The following is a 10,170-nucleotide window of genomic DNA, read 5'->3' as shown; positions in this document are numbered from 1 at the left end:
CTTACTCTGCCAGCATCTGTTTTCCCACACAGGCATGGAAACCCTTGTGCATACTAAGTGTTTACTTTCATTATCAAATGAATGTAGGGCACCCAGACAGGGCCTTCACTCACATCAGCAAAAGGTACCCACTCTGGGCAGGTGTAGCCCCACAACAGGGCGCATTACAGTTCCTGTTCACCCGCTGGACTGCATACCCTTGTTCAGTGAACAAACTGTCCAACTGTCCACTGCAGCCTTGAACAAATGAATGAATAAATGAACGAAGGAATGTGAATAAGATGAGTGATAAGTTTTGAGGTAGAGAAAAGATCTGGCGTGGGAGTGGAAGCTGGGAAAAGATGAGTCCTGTCTATTTTGGAGCAGCAGACAGGTGAGCCACAACCTCTGGCTGCTGGCTCCAAACCCCGCAGCTCTTATTCTCAGGAGCCAGGTTGTTTGGCTGTTCCTGCCTGTCCAAACTCTTGCAGTCTGTCCTTACCCAAGAACTTTGTGTGGGACTTGGGTTGTTTCTCTCCCAAAGAGTATGACAAGCTCCCCGAACTATGAGCACGTACAGTGTGATTACAGGTCCCTCCCGGGCTCAGGGAAGCCCAGAAGGCCCCGCTTCTGCTCCTCTTCTAAGCCATGTGCAGAGATAGCCAGGTCCTAGACAAAGCAACTTGAGAGCATTTACTAAAGATATCGAGGACTGCAAAATAAAACAGACCCAGCCAAATCCCTCAGTGGGAAGGAGCGGTCGCAGAATAAATAGGTGATGACCAATCCCCAGGTGGGTGGGGCTCCTCTGGCAGGCTTTCTGGACAGGCCGTGCCGTCCTGCCCTCTGTGTCAGCCCGGCTCCTTGCAGGCCCCCGTCAGCTTCGCCATCTCTTTCCTCAGCCCCTTTTAGGAAGTGAGACTTATACTCTGGTTCAGTCTTGACCAAACACCTACAAAGGGTGGCTTGTTCCCTTTTCCCTTTGCTCATGAGCAAATCGTCCAAGAAGCTGAAGCTCTGGGACTTAAAGGGCCCGAGGTAGGGAACAGACACTGAGGCAGCTCATGAAACGCGATTTGTCACGGATGCTCACCCTCCACGGAGGGGCAAGGCCTTGGAAAAATCCTGCCACCAGGGCTGGCCACCTGCCAAGTCTGAAGTCAGTGGAGTTTTGAAGCCTTCCTCATCAGACAGGGAGTGGAGTTCCCGAGTGCAAAGCTGTCCTCCCCCATCAGACGAGGGGTCCTTGGGTGGGGGCTGCGTCTCACCATCAGACTGGGAGCGGAGCGACATGTTGGGTATAGCGGCTGCTCCTCCATCCGACTGGAGCTCCCTGAGGGCCGAGTAGAGTCCCTCTCTTCATACTGGGAGCCCACCAGGAGCAGCAGTAAGAGAAATGGCTACTACTTATTTAGTGCTTCCCATGTGTATGAAAAGGCTGTTTTAAAAAAATTAATTCATTTTAATCATCGTAACGACACTATTCTCATTTGCTACATGTGGAGACTGAGACATGGAGGTTGAATAATTTGCTCAAGATTGCACAGCTAGGGGGAGGAGGTGGGATTCTCTATCAGACCGAGAACAATGCGAGGACAGGGACAATGTCTCCACCCTCCCCTCCATCAGGGTAGGAGTTCACTGGGGGCTGACTGGGCGTCCCTCCTCTGTCCGCCCCCATCTCCCTGTCTGGAGCAGAGATGGGCCTTACCCAGTGCTGGAGTCTGGGCTGCGGCCAGGGAGTTGGGGGAACCACTGCGGTTGTTGTTTCTTCTCCGTACAGCCCTGACCTGGTCCCCCAGACACCTGCCCCACAGGGCAGAGAAGAACCCAGTCTTTTGGAGATGGGGCATCTCTCCGGGATGGCGTAGGAATGCCAGTGTTTTCTCAGTCCCCCAGATGCCTGGGGCCCTGCAGGCCCCTATCACAGGGAACATGCCTTCCGGAGCCAGGCCCGGTGCCGCCCAGTGTAGCCGGGCATTTCCTTCTGCCCACAGCTCACCTCGCTCCTGGCTGCAAACCCAGCCATGAGTCTCTGGAACCTAGTAACTGTCGCAGGAAACAATGGAAACTTCAGTTTTTATTCCCCTCCCTCTATCATTACTCAAAAGGTTTTCCTCAAAGCTACACACACACACACACACACACACACTCCCGGAGGAGGGGAGCCGGGCTGAGGAGGGGAGCCGGGCACAGGCAGGCGTTGGAGTGGGGGGCGGGGGGTAGTGTGCCAGCCAGGGGGTCTGCCTCAGAGGCGATCAATGGCTGTGATTTACCGCCCCAGCATCTGTGATCCGGCGTTGGCAGGGTCTGTCTGTGTCTGGGACTGGGTGTGTGAACCGGCGCCTCTCTGGGGCTGTGACTTACGGGAATGAAAGTTGGTCTGTCATTTACACGGGAAAAGGTGCCGCCGTGCGCGGTTGCTGCGGCTCAGTCTCGCGTGCCCCCTGTGAGGCACTGGGATCGGTGTGAGACAATGTCAAACACCCGGGCTGGTTCTGGTGCAAGAAATGACACGGGCCCGTGTGTGAAACGTGAGCGCCTGTCAGGAATTTGTGCGTGAAAAGGTGTCCTCAGCTTCGTGGTTGTTGAGATGTGTATGTGAGTCTGCGTAAAAACGGGAACACGGATGTGAGCGGCTGAGTGTGTGTGGTGGCCCCTGTGTCACCTGTGGAGGTGAGAGTTTGGAAGGAAGCGTTCATGTGACCCGTGAGGATTGTGAGTACAAGAGAGTTGGGTGCCATAGTGTGACAGTGTCCCCCCGGGTAGCGGACGAGCGTGTTCGTGCAAGAAAGTTGAGTGTGGAGGTGTTTTGAGAGTGGAAGTTGGCGTGAGCGTGTGGCGCGGGTGTGGCAGCTGCGTGCGCGCGTGTGAGCGTGGGCAGGGGACCCTGGGGTCCCGAAAGCTGAGCGTGAGCGGATCGCGCGGTGCGGAGTGTGCGGGGCGGCGGGAGCGGCTCTGGTCTGGAAGTTGGCGGGGCGCGCGGGGGGCGCGGGGGGCGCGGGGGGCGCGGGGGGCGCGGGGGGCGCGGGGGAGCTGGGAGTCGTGCGCGCAGAGCCACGGCGGCCCGCCCTGCCCCGCGCCCGGTCCCCGGCCCCCGGCCCCCGGCCCCCGGCCCCCGGCCCCCGGCCCGTCCCACACTCCAGGCCGGGTTTGGCGGGGAGCCGGCTGGGCCGCGGCCCGCGCGGAGGGGGCTGGGGGCCCAGACAAAGGCCCAGTCGGCGGCGCGGCAGGCTCGGGCGAGCGGAGCCGCGGGCCGGGGGCGGGCCGGGGGCGGGGCCGGGGCCCGGGGGCGGGCCGGGGGCGGGGCCGGCGCGGGAGGGCGGGGGCGGCGGCGAGCGGGCCGCGCCGTCCCGAGGACTCGGCTGGCCGGCGAGCGGGCGGCTGCGGGTGGCGCCCAGAGAGCGAGGGAGCGAGGAAGCGGCGCGGGCCGGGCCATGGGGCGGCAGGCGGCGGGCGCGCTGTTGCTGGCCCTGCTGCTGCACGGGCGGCTGATCGCGGTGAGTGTGCGGGTCGGAGAGGCGGGGGGCGCCCCAACTCCGATCGCCGCGCCTGCCAACTTGGCTGGGGCGCTCGAGGCTTCGCGGCCGAGACTGGCTCGGAACGGTGGCGCCCGCCAGGGACCCCGGGCCGGCGCGGGCCGGCGCCACCCTGCGGCATGTGGCTGCCCCGAAGGGGACCCTGCATGGGGCCGGAGGCGGGGCTGGCCCGCGTGGGAGCCCGTGGATCTCTTGGCCACGTTGCCGAGTCTCGGAGTCGTGCTGGGCATGGCCCGGCCTACCATTCCTGGGGACCAGGAGAAGAAACTTTAAGCAGGGTGGGAACTTGGCAGGACGAGGGTGCCCCTTTCTGCGCCAACTTCAGCGGTGATGGGTACCCTATCAGCCCTCGCTGGAACTTTACCGTGCCATCTATCCCCTTGGGGAGCTTGTACCCAGGCAGGCACAAGTAAAGAACTTTTGGGACAGAACTGAGGCTTGTGTGGAGCACCCCCGGACTCTGGAGTCATACAGTCCAGGAGCTGAATCAATCCCTGCCCTTCACTGAGTAAGCGTGTGACCTCGGGCAAGCTAGTTACCTCTCTGAGGCCCGCCCCCACGTGCCTGCGTAAAGGGAAGGCAAAATGCATAGCCGCAGGGCGATCGGGCTGGGTGGCGTGAGCCTCAGAGTGCCTGTTACCCCGCGGACGCTCAGAGGATCCGAGATTCCCCAGCTTCTCTCTTCTCTGGTCTCCAGGGACCGGGAGAGGCCTGCTCTTGCAGCCCACTGCCCTGCTGTGAGCTCAGGTGGGCCCCTATGGAGAAGAGGAGAATTCCTGGGGTCAGAATCCCGAGGCTTAGAAGGCACTTGGCGAGGAGAGGCCCTGAGGACCCGGGTGAACTCGATGGAGGAGGCCTGGGCGGGGCCAGTGGGCAGGGAGCTGGTGGCAGATGTGGGTGGTGGCACATCTGCGGAGCTGGGCCTGCCCTGGTGAGCCACAGAGCCACCCCCACCCTCTCTGAGGTGCTCTGCTCCTAGGCAGTCCCGGTCCCTTCTCCTCCCCCTCCCACAGCCAAGAGAGGGACTTTTCTAATCAGACCCGTGTTTACCCAGTGACTGACTCCCTGTCCTCACCTTGCTGGCTCCCTTTCACCTCTGCCCTCCTGAGTCACTGGTTAATCCCCCCACCCAGACCTGACCCCTCACTGCTCTTGCCCCACCCACCCACACCTCTCCTCCCTTACACCCTGGTGGGTGGCCTCCTTCCTCCCCTGTCTCAGCCTGTCTCCCCAGCAGGGCCATGCAGTCTGGACCCCAACTTGCAGCTCCCAGTGCTGACTTTTACTTTTCCCCAGGCACCAGCCTATCACATGGGATGCTTCCGCAGCCCAGCAGTCTTTCCTGACCTTGCCCAGCTCTGCCCCTGACCATGGGCTCCTCTATGCCTGGGCTGTATAATGGCAGGAGTGGTGGGTGGAGTTATTTGCTGTGTGACGGAGGAATTTCCACAGAACTTCATTCACTTGTTCATTCAACAAATCCTGGTTGAGCAACATGCCATGACAGTCACCGGCAGCACAGGAGTTCATTCATTGGGCAGGTCTTCGCCAAGCACCTACTGTGTGCCCGTGCACCTGGCATGGTGCCAGGGGCTGGGGTGGTACGGGTGAGCAGGGACAGGCCCTGTCTGTGCTTGCCCAGAACTCACAGGCTGGTGGGCCATAACTCGGGATTAGAGAGCCCCTCAGCAACCACAGCCAGGTCTTCACTGCCCCACCCCAGGCTGATGGTGGTGGGCTGGAAAGGGCTTGGCCCCTGCAGTTTTACAGACCCGAGTTTGAATCCCAGCACTGCTGTTTCTAGCTGTATGTTCTGGGGCGGGCTTCTCTCTCTGAGCCACAGTTTTCACATCTGTAAAATGGGGGTGAGACGCTTGTTGCAGCTCCTTAAGTGAGATCAGTGCCTAGTGCAGCGTCCCGGCAAGCCTGGGGCTTCATCTCTTCCTCGCTCCAGTTCACAGCCACAAGCCAGTGGTGAGTGGGGGAGGGCAGGACGCGAGCAGGGAAGATAGGCTTTAGGGAAACCTCACTGGGGGCAGGAGACAGGACCGCAGGGAGCCCTGCTCTGTGATTAAGTGTGGGAGTAATTTCAGCTCTCAGGAGGTGGGGAGGCTTGCAGGGGTGGGGGCTGGGCCTGGGTGCCTCCGTCTGCTGACCCCTTTTCTTCCTGCTGGGGGCTTAGTCCTTCTTTTCTTGGGGCCAGCCCTGCCAGATACAGGCGTCTTGAGGGAGCCTCGCTGGTGGTGATTAAGGTGTTTTCCAGGGCGGAGGGAAGTCACAGAGATACCTGTTTCCTGCCTCAGCTGGATTTCCTTGCTGGGGAGGCTGCCGGCTGGGACTGGAGCCTCCCCTTCCTGGCGTTAGCTCACCCTCCCCTCCACTCTGCCCCCCTTGGGGTGAGTGTGCCCCAGGATCCCCGAGGGAGGACGGAGGGAGGGGGCCATAGGTCCATCCGCAGAGGGGCTGGAGACGGAAAGAGGCAGAGAGAGACTCCCCATCTCTTAGGCCGAGCTCCCCGTGTCTGGGGAGTCGTGGCCCCCGCCTGGCTTGGTCCGGGCCTGTTCTCAGGCTAAGCGCAGGCAAGTTAGGATCTGTGGTGCTGGGGCCCTGCCGAGGAGACGGTGGAAGGAAAGTGGCAGAAGGTGACTGGGTTCATTCAGGGCCAGGAAGATGTGTGAGCAGAGTGGCGGGGAGGGAGGTCTAAGGATACCAGGCCAGAGGATGACAAAATAATGTGGATAGTTCGCATTTACCCCGTGCCCACTGTCTGCCAAGTGCTACGTTTCTCAACGAATCCTCACATTAGCCCGGTCGTTGCCCTGTCCCCATGATGCTCACAATCAGATGCCAGCCCCTGACTTAGTAAACCCCCCAGGTCCTACGAGATCTGGCCTCCTGTCAACCTGCCCCTCTCTGGCTACGCCAGTCTTTGTTTCCTGAATGAGCTACCTCAGGGCCTTTGCGTCTGCTGTTCCTTCCACCTGGAACACTTGTCCCTGGACCATCCACCTGACCCTCTCCCTCCCCTCCTGCAGGTCCTGACCACTCTGCCCGTCATCCTTGCCTCCTTATACTGCTTTATTTTTCTTCTTGTCACCATCTGTCATGTATTTGTTTACATGTTTATCTGCCTCCTCCTGCCCAATTTAAGCTCCCTGAGAGCAGGACCTTGTGTTTTTGTTCACTGCCGTATTTTTAGCACCTGACAGGTAGTAAGTGCTAGTAAGTATATTTGTTGAATGTTTTAAGCTACAGCTAGGTCAGGCTTAGTGGCTCATACCTGTAATCCCAGCACTTTGGGAGGCCAAGGCGGGAGGATTGCTTGAAGCCAGGAGTTTGAGACTAGTTTGAGCAACATAGTGAGACCCGTCTCTACAAAAAATTTAAAACATTAGCTGGGCGCAGTGGTGTGTGCCTGTAGTACCAGGAGGCTGAGACAGGAGGATTGCTTGAGCCCAGGAGTTCAAGGCTGCAGTGAGCTCCGATGATGCCACTGCACCCCAGCCTGGGTGACAGTGAGACCCGGTCTCAAAAAAAAAAAAAAAAAAAGAAGGTTGCAGCTACTAGTGTGGTCCCCATTCTCTAAGCAGAGGAAATTGAGGCACAGAGAGGTTACGTCATTTACCTGGTGGCTTACATACCCTCACACTCAGTGATTCCACGAGCCAAGTTTTGAAGCCATATGAAGCTCTTCCAGCCACTCTGCCTACCGTCCCACCTCTTGTAGCAGGCAGTCAGTAGATATTGATGCAACTCATCACTGATGTTGGTTAAAATGAGAACTCTGGTCCCAGACAGCACAGGGGACACCTCGGGCAAGGAATTTCAGGGACTGGCTGCAGGGTCAGAGGCGCTCAGGATGGGTGAGCCTATGGGTGGTCCGTGGGGCCCCCTGGGAAGGCCTGCACTGGTGGGAGCTTGGGAACTAAACTCTAGGGCAATCATCTGTAGGTTTGTTAATTAATTAATTTCCTCATCAGATGTTCCGTGAGACTCTGCAGACAGTTGAACTAATCCAGGGGCTTTAAGGCCTGAGTGGGCCAGGCGGGGCCCTGCCCTGGGTGGGAAGTGAGGGCCCTCTGCCCCAGCCAAGCTGCTGAGCGCCCTGCATGGAGCCCGCACTAGTTCCCTGGGCTGTTCCCTGGAGGCTCAAGGTTCAGGGTGGGTCTGCAGCGGCTTCAAGGCGGCCTGGCCTTGGGATGAGTATGTCAGAAGGGAGAGCGAGGGGGGCCACCGGGATGTGGAAATATCTGGGGTAATGATTCAGAGACCACTTGGAGGCCAGGCATGTGGGTTCTGGACCCGCAGACCCCCAGCCCTGGCCTGTTGCCCCCTCCCCAGTCCAGTCCCAGCTCTGAGGGGTCAGGCCGGAGGGGTGAACGTGACCTGGCTGCCCACCACCCTCCCGAGGATCTTCCCCCACCTCAATCCTGCTCCTGCCAGGAGGGGGGAGGCTGGACGAGGGTCTGGGCCCTGCTGGAATGTTGCCCCAGCTTGGGACTTGGCCTCTTTGGCCCTGCCACCCTCTCCCGCTCTCAGGGCCTGGCGGGGGCCAGCTGCCCCAGCGCCCAGAGCTGGCTGACTGAAACCCAGAAGTATGTGTGGAACTCGCTTCGCGGGGAGCCGCCAGCCCCACTGCCCGGCCTAGTGGCGTCGGGGCTGTGTCAATAGCGGCCTTGAGAGGGGAGTGGCTCGTGGCTGCTGGGGGTGGCTGGGTCGGGGGCACCATCATGAAAGCCCTGAGAACAAGGTGGCTCTTTGAGGCCTGGGAATGTGGGGCCTTCAAGTCTCAGCCACCCACAGCACCACCCTGCCTTCCTTTCCATGGTCCTCATCTGTGCCATGGCTGCAGGGACCTCAGAGCATCCCTGGGGTGATCTGTGGCATCCTGAGACGTCCTTAGGACCAGGTCCCTGCTCTCTACCAGAGCCCTTCCCTGAGACATAGGGGAGAGTTCCTTGATGCTCCTGATCTTGGGGGTATCTGACTCCCAAAGGCTTACGCTGTGTGTTGAATGAATGAATGAACAAATGATGTATGTGATTAAACATTCTGTAAACTAAAGTCCCCTGCAGGTATGGATGTGAGACTTAAAATTCATTTTAAAAATACTGTGGAGCATCTTCTATGTATCTGACTTGGTTCTAGATGATGAGTTTTCAGCAGAGAACGGAAAAGTCAAATTCCCTTCCCCGTGAACTTGCATTACAGCTAGTGCAGGAAGGAAGAAGATAGGGAGAGATGGGGGCAGGGGTAGGGTGGGGTGGTCAGAGAGGACCTCTGATAAGACGACATTTGAACTGAAGGAGATCTGAAGGAAGCAAGGGTGTGAGCCCTGCAGAGATCTAGGGGAAGGGCGTTCCAGGCAGAAGGCACAGCTAGCGCAAAGGCCTGGAGGTGGGAGTGTGCTCGGTGTGTTTGCAGAAAAGCCAGGAGGCCCGCGTGGCTGGAGCAGCACCAGTGAGGGGGAGCATGGCAGACGCAGGCAGGGGTCTGTGGGGGAGATCCACAGACCCTGGATTTGATTTGCTTGTGAGCGAGATGAGAGGTCATTGAAGGGCCCTGGTGTTCAACAGGATGGCTCTAGTTGCTGTGTGGAGAAGAGAACGTGGGGGTCGAGGGCAAAGGCAAGGAAGCCATAACCCAGGCCAGAGCCGATGGGAGCTTGGGCCAGGGCGGTGGAGGTGGGGAGTGGTTGAACCTGAGTATGTTTTGACGGAGAGCCAGCAGCTTTGCTCATGGATTGGGGATGGGGTGGGACCAAGAGGGGAGCCTAGGACGTCCCCACAGTCTTCGGCTTCAGCGTCCGGAAGGAGGGCGCTGCTGCTGATAGAGATGGGAGAGCTGCAGGAGGGGCAGGCTTGGGGAAGGTGCTGGGGACAGCATGGCGGGGATTGGACTGACACTCCGGCAGCCAGTGGGTGCCCCGCCCCCACCCAGGCTGGCGCCTCTGCATTGGCCTGTGGGGTGGGAGGGGGTCTTGCTGGGTGTCGGTGTGTGGAGCTGCAGACACTGATCCCTCAGAACCCACAGCCTGAGCTCATGGCTTCTACAGCTGTGTGTTATTCAGAATTTGCTGTCCTGCCCCCTCACCTAGAGTGGAAGCTCCATGAGGGCAGGGACTCGGCTTTGTTCATTGCTGTCTGCCTGGTGCTGGGCAGACAAGGGGTGAACAGATTAAAGATTTGAGTGAATGAATGAATGGCCTTGAGGAAGCCAACAGGCCATGAAGACCCAGGCTCCTTGCTCAGGATTAGGAAGGGACGTCCTCCAGCCCCTGGACTCAGGGGAGCCACCTTCCCAGCCATGCTGTCTGCTGAGGCCCAGAAGATGTGGGACAAGCCAGTGCCCACTCTGCCGTCTTTCCCTTGTCACGACTCAGAGCCCCTTCCCCTGGGCACTGGGGTCAAGGGAAAGGTGTGGCTCAAAAGGCCCTGCCTTCAAGTCTTGGCTCGGCCCTGAATGGCTGTGTGACCTTGGGTGAGTTCCTTCACCTCTCTGAGCCTCAGGTCAAGTGTGAAATGGGCATCACAATGCCTGTTTCCTGGTGGTTGGTTATGAAGTGACCAGGTGGATGTGCCTTGCTCAGTGCCTGGAATGTGGGAGGTGCTTGACAGTTGGTCCTTGCCCTGTTAGTCTCGTTCCTGCTGAG

At 59.2% G+C, this 10,170-nt stretch overlaps 1 protein-coding gene across 3 annotated transcripts in view; it reads left to right on the top strand.

Annotated features, from left to right (window-relative positions):
- The first annotated feature begins 3,326 nt into the window (after nt 1-3,326).
- HSPG2 (heparan sulfate proteoglycan 2) overlaps nt 3,327-10,170 on the top strand; it is a 96,105-nt gene continuing 89,261 nt past the window's right edge. For 2 of the 3 annotated variants that reach the window (XM_069479523.1, XM_069479521.1), the window contains exon 1: nt 3,378-3,479. In XM_069479523.1, coding sequence (XP_069335624.1) covers nt 3,417-3,479 — 63 coding nt within the window. In that variant the 5' untranslated portion in view covers nt 3,378-3,416. Of the gene's footprint in view, nt 3,480-10,170 lie in introns of all 3 variants that reach the window. The other variant, XM_069479522.1, reaches the window with a different exon arrangement.

The sequence above is a fragment of the Eulemur rufifrons genome, chromosome 8 (genome assembly GCF_041146395.1).
Source record: "Eulemur rufifrons isolate Redbay chromosome 8, OSU_ERuf_1, whole genome shotgun sequence".
Lineage (NCBI taxonomy): Eukaryota > Metazoa > Chordata > Mammalia > Primates > Lemuridae > Eulemur > Eulemur rufifrons.
This window is presented reverse-complemented; position numbering and strand designations above follow the sequence as displayed.